General features: G+C 36.5%; 2 protein-coding genes across 4 annotated transcripts in view; one reads left to right on the top strand and one right to left on the bottom strand.

Moving 5' to 3' along the window:
• Positions 1 to 3,819, bottom strand: LOC112685457 (short transient receptor potential channel 4-like). Its single transcript, XM_025557356.1, has 4 exons — positions 3,620 to 3,819; positions 3,284 to 3,524; positions 2,440 to 2,903; positions 1 to 1,525 (listed from the first exon to the last, which is right to left on the bottom strand). Exons 1-4 carry the CDS (start codon positions 3,629 to 3,631, stop codon positions 56 to 58), a joined length of 2,187 nt encoding a protein of 728 aa, XP_025413141.1. The 5' UTR covers positions 3,632 to 3,819; the 3' UTR covers positions 1 to 55.
• Positions 3,820 to 16,668: 12,849 nt separating this feature from the next.
• LOC112685479 (zinc finger BED domain-containing protein 5-like) overlaps positions 16,669 to 17,422 on the top strand; it is a 7,072-nt gene continuing 6,318 nt past the window's right edge. For all 3 annotated transcript variants that reach the window (XM_025557388.1, XM_025557384.1, XM_025557385.1), the window contains exon 1: positions 16,669 to 16,975. The gene's annotated coding sequence lies outside the window, so the exon portion shown is untranslated. The remainder of the gene's footprint in view (positions 16,976 to 17,422) is intronic.

The following is a 17,422-nucleotide window of genomic DNA, read 5'->3' as shown; positions in this document are numbered from 1 at the left end:
TGTGTTACAACATTTTACATATACGTTATATCAGAAAAGTTGGAAAGAAGAAAAATTAATCTGATCGGTTTATCTGGGCCATGCGGATGAAGTAGCGTTTTATAAGCTTCACCATGAGCACGCGGTACTCTTCCTGATGGTGGCCATCGTCATCGTCGTTCGCATCATCGGCCAGGTCACGAAACTTTTCGAAACCGGCCGAGACGGACAGTAGACGCCGCATGACGCGCATCACTCCGGTTACGGTGGGCAACAAATTGAACGGTGGCGGCAGATCGTCCAGCAGCATGTAGTCCAGGTACACCTTGGTGCGGCCAAACAGCCACTCATAATCGGAGTTGTCGGCCACCCGCTGGAACGTGTCCGACATGCTAGCGATGAGCATGTTCAGCATGACGATCACCATCATCACCTCGAACGCGGCGAATAGCCCGTAGCCCACTAGCTGCGTGAAATCGTGACTCTGCACGTCCACGTCCGCGTCACCGCCGGCTATGGCGCTGCCGACCACCACGTTCGGTGCCTCCAGCGGCGTCATGCAGAATATGCCCCAGAACAACGTCTTGAACGTGTCGGCCACGGTGACGAACGAGTCCTCCTGACGCGTCACCTGCCCCGTCTCCGGGTCCTTGCGCTCCATGTCCTTGTACGGGCTGTACAACGTGCCCAGTCCGCACGTGAACGCCACCATGATGATAGCCAGGAACGTCGCGAACTTGCCGAAGTCATTCAGCATCTTACCCAACGATACTTGCATCGGGCCGATGTAATAGTTCAGCCGGCACAGGAACAGCAGCCGCAGGAATGCCATCACCGTGGCCACGGCGAACAGGCCTTCGGCCACCAGCTGCGGGTCGGCCCAGTGCCAGTACTTGCGGTCCAAGTCATCGTCCACCCAGCGCGCCTGGAGACCAGCCACGGCCCACGCCAGGTACGCCACGGTGAACAGCGTCAGCTTTACCGTGTCGAACACGTTCCACAGGTTTCCAAAGAACCGTTGCGGGCCCTGCAGCAGTCGCAGCTTGATCTTTTCGACCGCGTGGCTAATCACAAATACCGCTATGAGCAGCCACGGCACCGAGTCGATGGGCATACCGCGGCGCGTTTCGAACCTGTCCGCGTTTGACTGCACGAACAGCAGTGCCAGAAACACGCAGTACATAGCCAGGTTGTCGAACATGCGCTTGATGGGCAACCGGCTATCTCGGCTCATGCTTGTAGACGGTGCCAGGACGGCCAGAAGTATCGTCAACGGCAGCATGAGCAGCCGCCACGCGGGGTACGCGCACTTCCGCAAAGTCGAGTACGACTTCCACTCGATCCAGTCGCCAATCCACACGGACTCGAGCAACTGCTGAATGCTGCTGTGGCCCACGAACTCCTTCTGCTTGTGGTCCATGGCCGTGATCAGTCTCGGGTACGGGAACGCGCCTCTGAACTTGCACCCGTCCCGGTTCCGCAGTAACACCTTCACCTCATCGGATGTTCTGCAGTTGACAATCAAGCTTACCGCGAACTGTTTTACCTTTGCAGCGGTATAACAAACGGTATAGTACAAACGAAGTATGCAAATTAATATTGTACATGCGTGATCTATCGTAACACGTTATAAGGGTTGTAAAAACAATACTGCGGGAAGCAGAATTTGATTTCGCATCGTTACGATTGTTAATTATTATTATTATTATTTCGTTACGTTCGGTTGATAAGACACCTCTCTACACCACTAAAGATTTTTCCTATTAATATTTTTCGATTTTCGATCTTGTTGATTATTTAAAATATTATTTAGAGTGTTTAAAAGTATTAAAATGTATATATATGTATACAAACTTTGCATAGAACATACTAAATTAATACATGGATACCTCATGACAACAGAAAAACAACCTAAATGTAATACATGCGGAACTGAAGTCACAATCAACCATATTTTCACAAAATTTCTTCAGTACATAGATGAAATAAAAAATCCCAACATCTCCAACACCCTAGACGCAGCACTAGGGCCTAACACACACACACACACACCATCAACCAAGTTTGAATATTCTTAAAACATTGCAATTTATATAACTCAATATAAAAAAATAAAAAAATTTAATTTAAAATGTAACTAATGGCATATGTTTTCGTATTAAATTTAAGATCAATAAAAAAAAAAAAGATATATATATTTCACAAAAATTTAATTTGTATTTATTCGAGAATAAAATTATTGATAAAAATCTTTTGTTCGATAAACGGTGGGATACGAATGTGGACAAAAACTATAAATATTATGCTCCATTAAACTTTGCATATTTTTCGTATGTTTACGATTTGAAATTGCGTGATACATTTTTTTGGACTATAAATCTGGAACCAGATTGTAACGAAAAAAAAAGTTCCTGCCCTCCCCGTTGCACATCTAAAAAGCTACGAGTTATAAAAAGTTACCTGCAGTGCCAGTGACGTGTACGCGGTCTCGTAAACCTGTTCGTACGCCCCGCGCTCCAACAGTTCGTCGTGCAGTTTAAAGCACGCCAGGATCGGGTCGGTGGCCGACGTGCGGCACAGGTACGTGGGGCTGCTGAGTGCTCGGTACGTGTTGAGCTTCTCAGTGCCCGCGGCCACCACGTTGTCCATGGCTAAGCACTCATCACACATGCACTTCGGTGGGTGCGGCCGCTGTAACTTGTGGCCGCGGTTCAGCAAAAAGTCGACGGTCTCGTATCGGCCGCATAGCGCGGCCAACAGCAACGGCTTCATCGACGGTGGGAACTCTTCGGACTCATCGACAACACGGTCGCTTGCCACGTCGCTGCCGCCGGTTCTGTTCTCCTCGTAGTCCAAAAGTTTCACCAACAGTCCTAAGGTGTCATTTGTTATGGCGAACAACACCGAGTCACCTATTTGGACGCCTGCGGGACAACGCACCGTTTCGTTAAACCGTTGCTGGTAAAAATAGAAAATCTCGGCGCAACTTTCGACCGATCCCTTCGTGCGAGTTTTACGGGTTTAAAACTATCTTTGCGTTAGAAATTTAGAATTACCGCGGAACAACTAGAACTTGTTATTATAACGGCGACCGTGGCTCCGGTTAGCTCGGAATCATTTTAGGTTCCGAGTTTTAAACTATACCATTATGTGATTTCTATTTTTACACGATTTTGCCCATAAGGATTGCTTTAAATATCATAACTATCGGTAGTTTCTCGTAGGATATTAGATATTAGGTTCTATTACAGATGCCTACTAGTAAAACAGGTTCGGATGTAGACAATAAGATTACGAAACTTGCCTCTCTGACGTAAAAATAAATCAACCAGTGGTTCGCAGTCATGTTTTATGGCCAAGTGCAACGGTGTGATTCCTTGGTAATTTCGCATATTTATATTCACTCGATTGTCGGCCAAAAACTGTTCGACTCCCGATAGGTCGCACGTTTCCACCAATTCAAAAAACTGCTCATCCCGAGCCGTCAAATCGCATCCTAGAGGACACCATGACTCCTCGGGCATGATAATTCGGACATCATTCGACTGAAATCATAAAGTGTGAAAACAATGTCAGAATATGTCACACAAGGATAGTGTACCTACTCAGTAGCAGTATAAAATATTAATTAAATACTTACATTGTTGTCCATCGCTAGGGAATCAATAACTTTAGAACGATTTTGTTAACTTCGTTAACCTTTTATATTCTTTTATCTTGATATTTAACGCAGAACGAATAATGCTCGAAAACAAAATAATATCTGAAATAAATATAATTCTTTCCATCGACATCAACTAAGTTATGGTCGTCATGGATTGGTGGCATCGGTTTGCAAACGTAATATAAATATTAGCCAGAAAATCTATTATAATTTTTATGTATAAGTATCACAGCTAAAACACTTTTATGGTACTGTAGTTAACTTATTATATTTAATGTAGCTTTTCAGATGTGGTATTGTCGAAGATAGTCGGAATCCTTAAAATAATGGTTTTTAAAATCTAAATCGAAAAAAGGTTTTTATGTATACTAATAAGCTACAAGTATTTATTATGTTCGTGTTTTTTATTTTAGGTGTGCAGCTGATGAGATGACATTTCGTGGTTAGTATAATTGTAAACCGCAGAAAGTCCGATGAAGTGAACGTGTTACTGGGAACCTCGAATCCGTCCCGGTTCAGAGGCCCGTTCCCATATCCGTGACTGATCGTGATCATTGACCGCAAGCGGAATGAGTTTGAGGGCCACACCAACCTGCTGCATTTGCTGTAGTCCGCTTTGATCGGCTACTGGATCGAGTGAAAGTCGTACTCGACATTACGGGACTGGGTGTACACCCACGTGGCGGTTTCTAGGTCTGCCGTGGACGGTACTAACCGACCACGAACCGTGACGGTTGGCTGCCGATCAAGCAATAGCGTGGCCGCTTACTCGGTGTTTCTGGTAGTGCTCTTTGTGCATTTGAACGCGGATAAGTTCGAGACGTGCCACCTCGTGCTGAACTCTGTGTTGTTGGCTCTCGCGGTCGAGAAGATCAAGCTGTGGCTGCCGTAGGGCCTGCAGAGGTATTTCAGGGACTTGTGGAAGTGTTCGGCAGGGTACAGCTGACGCTGTTCACCGTGGCGTAGGTGGCGTACGCCGTGGCTGTCTGTTGGGCGACCGTTACCCAATTCATGCGCGTCACGCGGCGTCTGTTTCCGGCTTGACCGTTTACGAGGGAGTTAGTGATCACGTGGTAAACGACGGCGATAATGTCAGTCGCAGTACCGCGTGCTCGTGGCCGAGCTGATCAAACGTTAATTTGTCTGTACTACGCAAGTCGACCAAGTCAAATGATTTTTTTTTCTATAAATTAATTTTTCTACACATCGATTGGTTTTCGGAACTTACACTTAAAAATTAAACTCGTGCACCTTAACTTAAATTTTTATTTTAAATATATGTATCACTTACCACCACTCCGTATAAATGGGACCTTTACAAAACGTATTACTTACTCAACGTTTGAAACCTTTGCTTATGGTAAACATGTTACAATAGTCACTCGATAATTCGAAATTCAGGGTGACTGAAATAAAAATTCGATTTTTAGAGGTTTTCAATTTACCGAGTGTTCAAATAATCGAGGAAAAAAAATTAATTCGAATTAAAGATAGGTGAAAAATTATATGTATATATAACATTTATTAGTTGAAATGTATTTATTATATATATTATGTATTATATTTTGCATTTATTAAGTGACATTTATTTATTATATTATTATATTTTACATTTTAAAGAAATCTGTTATTTTTTTTTTTTTTTTTTTTGTATTAAATTGTTGGCCACAATCTGGGTCAATAGTGTTGTCTAACATACTGATAGCATTGAAAATTGTATCACGAATTATCGAGGGGACCGGAATACATGTATTTTCATCTAATTATAGAGCTTTTCTCAGGGGAATAAGCGTTTAGTTCGATTTATGGAGTTTTTCGAATTATTGAGTGATTACTGTATAACAATAATTATTATTTATATGAGTATTTTTAAAATAGTAAATCAATTTGAACATCCCAAAAATTGTTCACATTCTATTTGAAAATCTAGCGAAGTTCGCGTATCGTGCACAAAATATGAATGTAACATTTGGACGACGTTTTTTTCAATCACTGTATAGAATCTTATATATTAATATACGTATATGTATAAATATCGGTAAACGACGATAATCGTATGAATGATACGTCTCGAATATTCTACGACTGAAATTTGCGTGCGGTGATTGGGCTATCGTATATTTTAAAATCTATGTACGGTATAAGGTTATCAATTTTTTTTTAAATTTTTGTTCGTTTTCTGCACATTTGTGCGTCGGTATGTAATTGGCGATGCCTACGTATAGCCATTGTTTCGAACCACTAATCGTTAAAAACGGTAATACATGTTGATCGTATTAACATAATATATCTACCGCATATTATGAATTTCCGTTTAATCGTAATTGATAATACCTACGTGATGTAATTAGATATAATTACTATGTGTATAGTACACATATGTTTAAGGAATTCATTTTTCGACGTTTGATATTACAGGCAATTTACCTATTGTACGAGGTACTACTTATTACTAATACCTATATATACATATCCTTCGTCGATTATTGATTTTATTCAATTTCAAATTAGTTGAATATTTTTTACATCATTATTATCTGATCCGGTGACCATAACGAATCTCGTAAGATAATATTTATTATCATATATTACACATCGGAGAATAAATGAACAACGGGCTTGGTATCAATCCGTTATAAAGCAATCGCGTTCACACGAAAACGCGCTGAAACCAACCGAAACGAACCGGTATCGGTTCAAAGGAACGCAAGAAAAAGTGCATGCGGATATCCAAAAGTCATCCGTGGCAACGGTCTCGCGGCGACAGGATTCGCGTGTGCGATATCCGTTTCCTCGCGCGTCGCACATACATTTAAAGGCACGACGAACCCATGAACGTGGGCGCGTACGCGGAACAGCACGTCCGGGACGAGGACTTTACGTCGTGCGCGAGCGGTCGACGGTGGCGGCCGGGGGTGGCTTCGCACGGCGATTCCTTCCAAGACTCGAGAATGTTTTGTGATGCTAATACGCGGGCGCGCGCGCGCTCGAGTAAACGAAGAAAATTAAATTTCCACCGTTTATTGTACGTGGTCGCGCGAAACGGTGTTTGGCGAACGGAAACAGTCGACAAAGTCATCGGCGTCAAACTTGGCCGGGTAGCAGCAGCGCATGCATATTAATGACGGAGAACGCGCGACGCCGTGTGCGCGAATTGTCATCAACAAAGCTCTGCTCGCGCGCCCGTACTTTCGGCGCTCGTCAACTCTTCTGTCGTTCCCTCTTCGCCCGACGCCATCACACGTACACGTGCGGAATATAATGTTCTTCGCCGCTTATCCGCTCGTCCGAACCTCGTCTGCACCGGGTTTACACGTCTTGCGCCCGTGTTGTCGCCCTCATCGACCGTACATACAAAACGTCTTCCTCGTTATAAACTTCGACTGCCCGGTTGAATACTCTTCTGGGATTAACATTGTCCTCGCTCCCTATCCCTTTCCTACCCGCCAACCACTATCGCTCTCCGTCTCCCACTACGCGCCCCACGGCACACATTATTATTATTATTATTATTATTATTATTATTATTATGTACTTCCAAAGCATGGGGCTCCGTGTACTACTACTCTGTATATTACCACCATTATTGTTGTTGTTGTTATTATTATACATTTCTCGAACTATTAAAGCCGTTGTCGATCGGTCGACCATGTTTCGCGTTAGATAACGGCAATGCCTACGAGCACGTTGACTTCGGTATCTTCGGGAATATTGTACGCATCAACTATTTATAGTGATCTGGGCTTAGCTTTTCTTTGCGGTTTTCGTGCCGAGACGTTCGCCGAAAATTCTTTGTCAATCCGTTGTAGCGCGTTGAAATGCTCGGAAACTCCGCACGGTTCATTTCCCTACAGTCAATGTATACCAGTGTTTTCCAACATCGGGACTGTAAAAACGTTGTTGTGGGAGGGGTGGAGCTAAAGTGGTCAACACGGAGTATACTAATTATTATTATCAATAAAAAAGTCAGTCATCACGTAGAATACTATAGTTTATTTGTAAAGTATACAAAAAAAATAGATCATCGAACTTTTCAATTTATAAAGGGGACTTTTTAAAATTTACAAAGAGGGTATAGAAAACTAAAGTTTGGGAATCACTGTACTAAGTACATAGAATATTATATTCATATTATTATGATATTATATAAAGTATGTGTTGAAATTATTTATTAAATTATTTATGATATTTTGATAGTTCTTTTTAATGAACAATTTGTTATCTCTGGATAAAAGAAGAGTTGTCTTCTAGAACTTAACTTAATATTGACTGTCGATCAATAATTTCGTAAGTCAACCAAGTCCATCAGTCCACAGCAGTGAAATACGCAAAATTAAATTTACGATAAAAAAAAAAAAAAAACCATGAATTCCAGTGAAACTAATAGCGGTATGGTGAAGAAAAAATTTTTGATGGTTGTTAAGACGGGAAAAAAATCGCAAAATTTAAAAAGTCTTATTACAGTTTCCATTGTTCGAGAGTATGAAATTTTGGGTTCTGCTTCTAGTACAGTGAAAGGTAGCGGTACCCTATTTTTTATAAAATATTTGCTTTAACTTACCTTTATACTTACCTGTAATAAAAACGTTTGAAAATATTTCTAATAATCAAAACTATTGGGTATTCTTGCCACAAAGATAAACGTTCGTTTTTCCCTCTCCGTTAATCTGTTTCCAGATCACACTAGTACAGTTAAAAATAACCTTTATACGTGTAGATGTAATTTTTGTACGAATTTTACAACTATACTGGTAATCATATATATTTGAAACTAATAGAATACACACGTAAGGAAGATCACATTAAATACTTGTTCAAATATGTGCTATGCAACACGTGGTGTTCGTTTTCTTCACACCGCACGCAGCGGTCGCACCGGTCAGTGGTTAATAATGCACGTGTGACCGTGGGCATTTAGGGGGAAGTGCATCATTTTGACCACAGCTAAGCATCGGCCGGTTGTGACGTTGTCCACCTGAGGGCGAAATGTTTTAGTCCATCGTAAGAGGTTTAAAGGTTGCAACCGGACAAACCGTGTCGATAAACTTGTTTGGAAGAGGGTAAAACCTGGTAGGGGATAACCGATATCGGGAACAATATCAATTTGACTGGGAAACATCGAAGATGTTCACACAGTGTCGTATTTCGTGCATTCATTGTTAAAAAAAAAAAAAATTATAATTGTATCAATTGCCTCTGGTCAATAAAAATATAAATCGAATAGAATGTAGTTGAATGTAAAGTTGTTTATAAAAAAAAAACATATCACAAACGCGGGTATGAGAATTTATAGAAACTTCGTTATTTATAATCAAACGGTATTTATCAATTATTATTTTACAACCAGAGTAAAACGAAGAATGTTTACCAAAATAATTGTTTTTTTACTCTCGGGTTTTATGTGCACGGTTTTAGAAATATTGCTTCAGTTATTACCAAATTAGAAGTTAAAAATAAGAAATAGGTTCTAATTAAAACTTAGAGAGGATTCATTTTTGAATTCCTTAACAGTTTTTTTAATAGTTAAAGAAATCGGAGGAAAAATTCAATTTCAACTGAGATCCAAATCCTTACCATTTGATATTTTGTCAAGCGCTATTATTTTTTGTCTGTGTATACCAAAGTTGATATTTTGGAAAAGTAATACAACGAGTTTCCCAGTAGTTTTTTTTTAATAATTATGCAAAAGTGATAAAAAGTTAGAAAAAACAACAAAATTTACAGCCTAACAGTTTTCAATAAAATTTAATATTTGTTTTTATCGTAACTCAAAAAAAAAATAACTACAGAGACTTAACATTTTCACTGAATACTTATATTGTCATTTTATATAGATGGTATAATATTGAAAAAAAAATGTTAATGTTATTTATAGGTTATTGAGAATTATATGTTTCCTAAGCTTGTATATAATACAATTTAATGTAAAAAGAACAAGCATATGTAATTATTTAACATAATTTTTACTCTAATTATTTTCAACAAAATTATAATCGTATATTGATTCTGTATTTTACAATATAGAGTAGTTTTCGATGACATCTTAGATATTTTAACACCAAAAATGTTCTTATATTTCATAAACAAATATCTGTATACCTATCTAAAATTAAAATTTCACCTGAATTTTATTATTCCTCATTTGGAGTCTCGCTCTTCCATTATCCACAAAATATTATAATTAGATAAATTTCCATATTTGGTATATAACTTAATTTCCTGTACTAACTAATGTTTGGACTTCATAAAATAACTGTGAGTTTCTAACTTAATATTTGTATTTTAAATATTAAACTGGAGATAATTATTTAAATAATCAAAACTCTGATAAAATAGCTGATAAATATCGTTACGTTTCGCGTACTACACTTATTTAAAATACTGCTAAGTTCATCCCACAACTATTCTATTTTTGTACTATAAGTATTTTTTATGCACTTGTGCAATGGTGCGAACTACAAGTAAAAAGTTATTGAAATTAGATTATAAAACGTGATATATTCGATAAAAATTAACTTTTTAGTTATTCATTGAATTAAAATAAAAATAAATGAATATTTTTCTTAAATATGCTATAGTGCAAGTCATAGATAATTTCATGTAAATTAAGGACCTAATGGTTAAATGTTTAATAAGTACTATATAATTCAGTTATTTGTCAGAATTTAATTATGTTATTATTAAGGGTCTAGAATATAATGTGTGTTGATATATTATTAAATTTCCATACTATATGAAACATAATACATAGTATGGAAAATAATCATATTATTATACATCATAATATGATATGATGTATGGTACTTAAAACAATATGTAAATAATAATAATTGTAATTTAGTGAAAATTAAATTAAATGAAAATCAAGTTAAATGTATAAAAAAAATAACGACTGTTTAAAAAATATTATTTATCCTTGTAAATATTTTTTTTTTTTCAGAAATAGTACAATAACTATTATTAATTATTATACGTTTGTTTATGAGTCATTATAAAAAGTAAGTATGTTACCATACAAACTTGATCAGTTAATATATTAGAAATTACGGCTGTAACTTTACTTTATGTATTTTACGATTTTTCCAGAAAAAAAGTTAAACATTCAGTTGAAGTTAATATTTTAATTATTTAAGATTAGATTATATGATAATTAAAATAATTTGGGAATAATATTTATTCTTAAGTAATTTTTTCCATTGATGGACATGTACTTGATTCAAGGCAAAATATGTTGGCTTACATATAAATCTTTGAGCCTGGAAGATACCGAAATATATGGAATTTAAGTTCTTTGGAGTTAAATATCGAATGCCAAAATACGTATATATAATTGGAAATTTAGATAAATTAATTTTTTTTAAAGTATACGTATATCTTATATGTGGCTTATAATTGCCTTAATTCTTACGTACATTTTAAGGATTAATAATTGTACACAACTATATTATACTCACTGTACGGTAATGTTGGGTGAATTGGCAAATCTGTTCACATGATCTGAAATAATAATTTTAATTTTGAAAACAATAATGACTTGTACGCACTGAAAAACAATTATGTTTTGTACTTCAAGAAAGGTCTTGAATTTCTAGTGATGAAGAATCTGAAGACTCTGAATTAACCGCACGTTATGCTAAAAAGTAAAAAACAGTACCTAATGGGATAGAAAAATATATTGACTATGTCCATATACAGTTAGTTTTTATTTTTATAATTTAAAACATGTTATTTATATTGTTTTTAAATAAATCTAAATTTCAGGTACTATGTGACTATGTGCTACAATCACACGTGTAAAATATAAAAATCAATGTACCTACAGGCACCAGTATATCACCATACTAATGACTGCATTTTTTTTTTAAATTTTAGTATTAATTTAGCAATATTATAATTCCTTTAATGAAGGAAAAATTTATAATTTTTATAAACTGTTACTTTTATTTTATTTTTCAGTATTTATTATATTTTTCTAAAAAAAGAATATTTTAGATTTCAAAAGCATATAAATCCGGTTTCTAGTTATGGCTAAGGAATAATATAATTTAAAAAAAAAAAAAATTAACTGATTCAAGATAATCAATACGTTTGTGTAATTAAACGTGTAACTGGTAATTTAAATATACATTATTTATTTATTTAACGCTCCGAACGCAAATAGTATTTACATAGTATTTATATTTCTTCATTATACAACAGCAATCTTATATGCCTCGTATTTTCGTACAACTTCTTTTTTTTCATGATCTCAATTTGTTGATCGAGCACAGTAAAACAATATTTTCTCGTCGCATGCCGATAATGCTGTGATAATGTAGTACAATTCGAACCCTCCGACTTCGTGTGCTGTATTCGATTGGTTATACACGCCGTTATGTAGCACAGCACGATTGAATTAAAGATGAAAAATAGTCAAAAAGTATTCATTGCGTTTACCATAGTGCACGAATGTATAGTTTATATGTTTTAAAACGAATAATTAAAATTCGAAAATAGTATATTAGAACTTATACAGGCAATTTCTAATACGAATGAGGTAATGAGTACGAGCGTACTTAGAGAAGTGACTCGATGAGAATATTTTTGATATTTTTTTTTCCATCTCCAAAGACTGGGTATCGTCGATTTATTCATAGACCAGGAATTTGAATCTAAAATTAAATATTTTAACGATATTCGTTGGAAAATGCTCGTGTACCTACTACTCGATACGCGATATCATTTTTGCGCTTGTGTTCCACATTCGTGTAGTTAAATGAAATATACGAATTGATTTTCAATTTGACCGTTCAAAAGTCGATCAACACCGATTTCGTTACTACTATATTGTATTTACAATATAAAAACGTTGTTAACGAATCAGATACGTCGAATGGGCAAAGAATCGATTTCACCAATGCAATAGTAAGCTTGTACTAATGACGTAAATTATTTCTCGTGTACACCTATTTGAAACCGGAATATATTAATATCATAATTACTACGAAACAGCAATCGTACGTATACGGGGAGGGGGGAACAGAGCCGAGTAACGATCCGGACGGTCGGTTATTAATTTTCGGTTTCGAACAAACGAGGGTTGTGCAAATTGAACGTCGTCGTTTTTTCTTTCCGTCGTCTCCAAAAGGGTCTGCCGATAATTATTATGCTGCGGATAAGTAAATATTGCACGCGCACAGTTCGCACCGTCTACAGCTTGTGCAGGTTTCTTGCGTTTCTTGCGCATGGCCGAAAACTTAAGTTTCTCGTAAACAAAACTCGTTATGACCCGCCACGGAGACGTGTATATTTTTTGTTTCCGAGCAGCAGCAGCAGCCCTCGAGCAAAAAAAATGGCGTAATAATGATAATAGTATGAACACGTGCGGCGGTGGTAGTGCGGAGAAATCCGATTGATCGTCGTAAGATTTTCCCCGCGCGCCCATAAGAATATTATCGTGCGTGAACGGTAATGTTATTGTAAAGTGTGCCGTCATCAATCTCCGCCAGTCAAAAATTACTTACGCAGATGCGCGCGAGGTCGGTTTTCTTGCGTTTTCCATTATTCATCAACCCCCTCACCATCCGTCTGGCCGGTAGAAGAACCCCGTGGAGGAACCGCTGTGGTCGTAAAGGGCGCGCGGAGGTTTTTACCGGCAAAAAACCGCGCCGGCAGCGGATCTAAGACGATGCGAGCGCCTCCACCCGCCCCCGCTCATCGCTACCGTTGACGGGACCGGCAGCTTCATCGACCCGACAGAAGGACGCGCGCGTCCCCGTTGGCCGCGGGGTAACGCCCGGGCCACGCCTCCGCGACCGACACCGACCCTCGCACACCGCTCCGTACACCCTCTCACAGGGTTATTGATGTTTTTAGACTGCCCGCGCGTCCATCGGAAGCAATAGTGGCTCTCTCTCTTTCGCTCTCCGTACCGGAAAGAAAATAGAAAATACCTAAAAGGAAGAAACGAAAATCCGACCGTTTTCGCGTTCTTTGCGCCCTGTTGTCGCGCACCCCGTGCGCGACATTAAGACGATGGTAAACCACCCTTAGCCTCGAATACCGCAAGACGTTCGATACGCGTCCATGTGCCACGTGTCTGTTGGAAAGCGACCGGCCGGTAAAATCACCAAGTAGCACTTCGATGTTTTTATCGTTTGCGAGCCGTTCGGGCGCCGACAGCGGATGGTGTCCGTTTGTTGCGCTACATGTACGTGTGTCAATGCACGCGAGGAAAAGCGATCGAAAAGCTGCGCTATCGTAGCTCTATCGTCAACGGACCCTAAGAGAATAACAACAATCTAATGGGTTTTTATGCATAGAAACACCGCGATGTAAAACTGTTGAAAAACAGTAAAAGAGTGTTTGTACTTGATACTAACCGTATAGATATTACCGATATGTTACTCATATACTTTTACGGACCGGCACTTGTTAGCCGCACCCCTTCGGTGAACAAAACGAGTTTAGTAAAGTTACTTACACGTCGTTTAGTATTTAAATACCGATTTTGCTTTTTGCTTTATCATATTGTAATCGGTATGTATATCATTTAAATACCTAAAAATTTTATGCATATACTTTTCATATTTATAATTGTACGAGTACAATTATTATTGGGCTGTAATCTGACGTTTCAATACAAATTAACAGTACATAGAATAAGTCTGAACATTTCAAAATGTGGTTTTTTTTTTTTAAAAAAAAAGAAACAATGTTAAACATCGTATTACTTTATAAAAAAAAAATATTCGTTAGCAGCGCTCAATAATATGTTGAATTGTATAGCGATAACATTTTAATGAACATTATAGTTGTTGGTTATAATTTGATAGCGGATCTGTAGATTTTTATATATTTTTACTGGCTTTATGCAGATTTACGAGGATGAAAAATGTGGACGATTTATCTATCATTGAGTTCTTAGGAAAAAATTTACTTTGCATATTTTAGCATATTTTGGACATTAGAGAATATTTAGCTTATTTTTCATATTTTTAAATATATATTCATTTATTGTTCATAAAAAATCATATTTTATTAATTTTTCTAGTTGTGATTTTTCTAGGAAAAAAAATTTAATTGTTATATTTATATTTCTATATATAGAACTGTTATCTATTTTTTTCGTTTAAATAATTTATCTTTTACCAAGGAATGATGCATACAAGTTGTTCATTGTTTTTTATATATAATTTTATTATATTTATACTCCTATGTATGAACTGTTTTAAATTTTATATTTAAATGATTCACCTGTTACCAAAGGAATGGCCCATAACAGTATTTTAATGTTTTATTAAATAATTTAAGAAAACAAAGTCATATTATCTGCATATTTACAAGTTTAAGGAATACTTAGATATTATTTTAGGGTTTTTTTTAGAGCATATTAGCATCATATTTTAAGCTTTTGAAAACTTAAAAATCCATTCTTTAGTTATAACGAATATCCATTGAAAATATCCGTTGAAAAACGACTCATATAAAAAGTATCAGTTACAGATCCAAAGTTATTATTAAGAAGCGTTTTGGTGAAGATTAAAGAAAAAGAAATTTAGATTGTGGGTTGCATTATGATTTTAATATTCATATGATATAATATTATAATTAGCGAAATCTAACGTGAATCTATTTAAGCTGTAGAATTTTATCGCATTCAATATCCGAGTTAACTAACACAAAAACAATAAGTAAATTATCGGGGAATTATCATCGGTTCATCACGAGTGTAATATAAGTTTTCAAATTATAATATTGGTATCGAATTCAAATACTGCGATACCAAATGTTTTTTGTTAAAAGTTTTGTATAAAAAAAAAAAAAAATTTAATGTCATATCTATTGTTTATTCAGCATTTGATTGTGATTAAATATATACCCTTCACCAATAGTTACCAATTGGGCTTACATGAACCCGATTTAGGAGAACATGACATTTTTGGGATAGGAAAAAAACAAAGAACATTTATAATTTTGTTGAATAAATTGTTAAATTTTGATGGTAGGCCGAAGCAGAATCTAATTTTCGTGAATAAGGGTGAATCGAATCTAAAAGACAAATATATATATATATTGTAATGGTAACAATTTTTTTTTGCGTATAAAGAAACCGTCCGGAAAATATACAATAAAAATATAAAAACATTCAAAAATATTTCCTTATTATCATTTCCGATTGAATCACTGGAATTTCGTTAAACGTTTTTTTGTTGTATTTATGGTATTTTATTAGAAATGCTACAAAATTATTAATGTTTCTAATCAAAATGAGTAAACACGATTCACTATAATAACACGTGTGTATACTCCCTCCCATAAAAATAATATCATAAATATTTCATATAATAAATATAATATAATATTTCATATTGCATACCATAGCAATCAAATTGTATTTCAAAAGTTGGTTTTAATTTTAATTATTAAACGTTCAACATTCGATTTATACACTTTTTATCGAGATTTCGGATTTCGTTCTAAAATTTCACATCGTTATTTTACAATCGAACGTTAATTATTGTTGATGTTATAAACAATAATAATATTAATAATCTTATTGATTTTGTCATTATAAAAATAGAAGAGGAAGAAAAAATAAAATTCGCGTCGATGGTTCGTTTGCATAGAAGAATTATTTGTAATACGCATGATATATCGGACGCGGTCGCGAACCCTTCGAAAATAAAACAAACCTGTTGTCGCACAATGTTACGGATCACACCACGTACGTAAACGTATTGCCGCGCGTGGAGTTCGATTTCCCACAATATAATATCCACAACTCTTCTTCGGCCGACTCCCCACATCAAATGTATCGAAATCACTCCGATCAGGTTTTGCGCGCCCTTTATTCGTAATAATAAATATCTTCCTACCGATAGTAACAATAATTATATTTCGTATTCTTGTTTTTTTTTCTCTTTCTTTTCCTCTCGCGATTCACGAACCGGGCCACCGATCAAACCCGTTCGACCGGCGACAACGTCAGCGTGCCGCGTCTTCCACGTTCGCTGCCCGGTATTCTCACGGTCCGAGTCCACTGTCGTCGAGTAGGGGATGTGAGTGGACAGGTTTTCCGGATTTCGATACGACGAGTATTCCGTAAACGGTTCGATCGCCAGTCCGATCGTAGATTTTCTCAAAGCGTCCACCGCTCGTAAGTAGTAAGTATTGCACGCAAAACATATTGTTTCAGATAACTCGAACCGTCGAACGGGTCTCTTGGAAAACTCGTACGCTCAGGACAAAAATATTATTTATAACGGTTAGAATAAACCACGGTTCAAACAAATATTTATATATAAATACTATATGCATGCTGCACAGACCGTCTGTGACCATTATACGCAGGTGAGCAATATGAATTTTATTGGTTACCTTAATCAACTTTACTTTTTTTCGTACAAAATTTTAAAAGAGACATTTGTTGTTGATTTACGTTTTTTCTCCCTGTCAAAACTATAGTTTTTATAGAAACGTTCATTAGATTCTTAAAATGATATTTCAACAGTGATACGCACTATATTCGTATTTTTATTAATTTTTACTACCTTTTCCCGGTTCACCTTATTCAACCTTATTTGATCGTTTTTAATTAAACTGACGTTCGTTCCAGCTTACGATTTAACGGCATTAATAACATTACACGTTATATTATTACATAAGACGTCGCTCATCCAATACTTGGGCTTGTTTATCGTCGATGTATATAATATTAATAATGTGCAATAACAAGCGATGTATGTGTGTTTGTGTGTGTGTGTGTGTGTGTGTGTGTGTGTGTGTGTGTGTGTGTGT

This window comes from Sipha flava, unplaced genomic scaffold, assembly GCF_003268045.1.
Source record: "Sipha flava isolate LNK unplaced genomic scaffold, YSA_version1 277_pilon_pilon, whole genome shotgun sequence".
Taxonomy (NCBI): Eukaryota; Metazoa; Arthropoda; class Insecta; order Hemiptera; family Aphididae; genus Sipha; species Sipha flava.
This window is presented reverse-complemented; position numbering and strand designations above follow the sequence as displayed.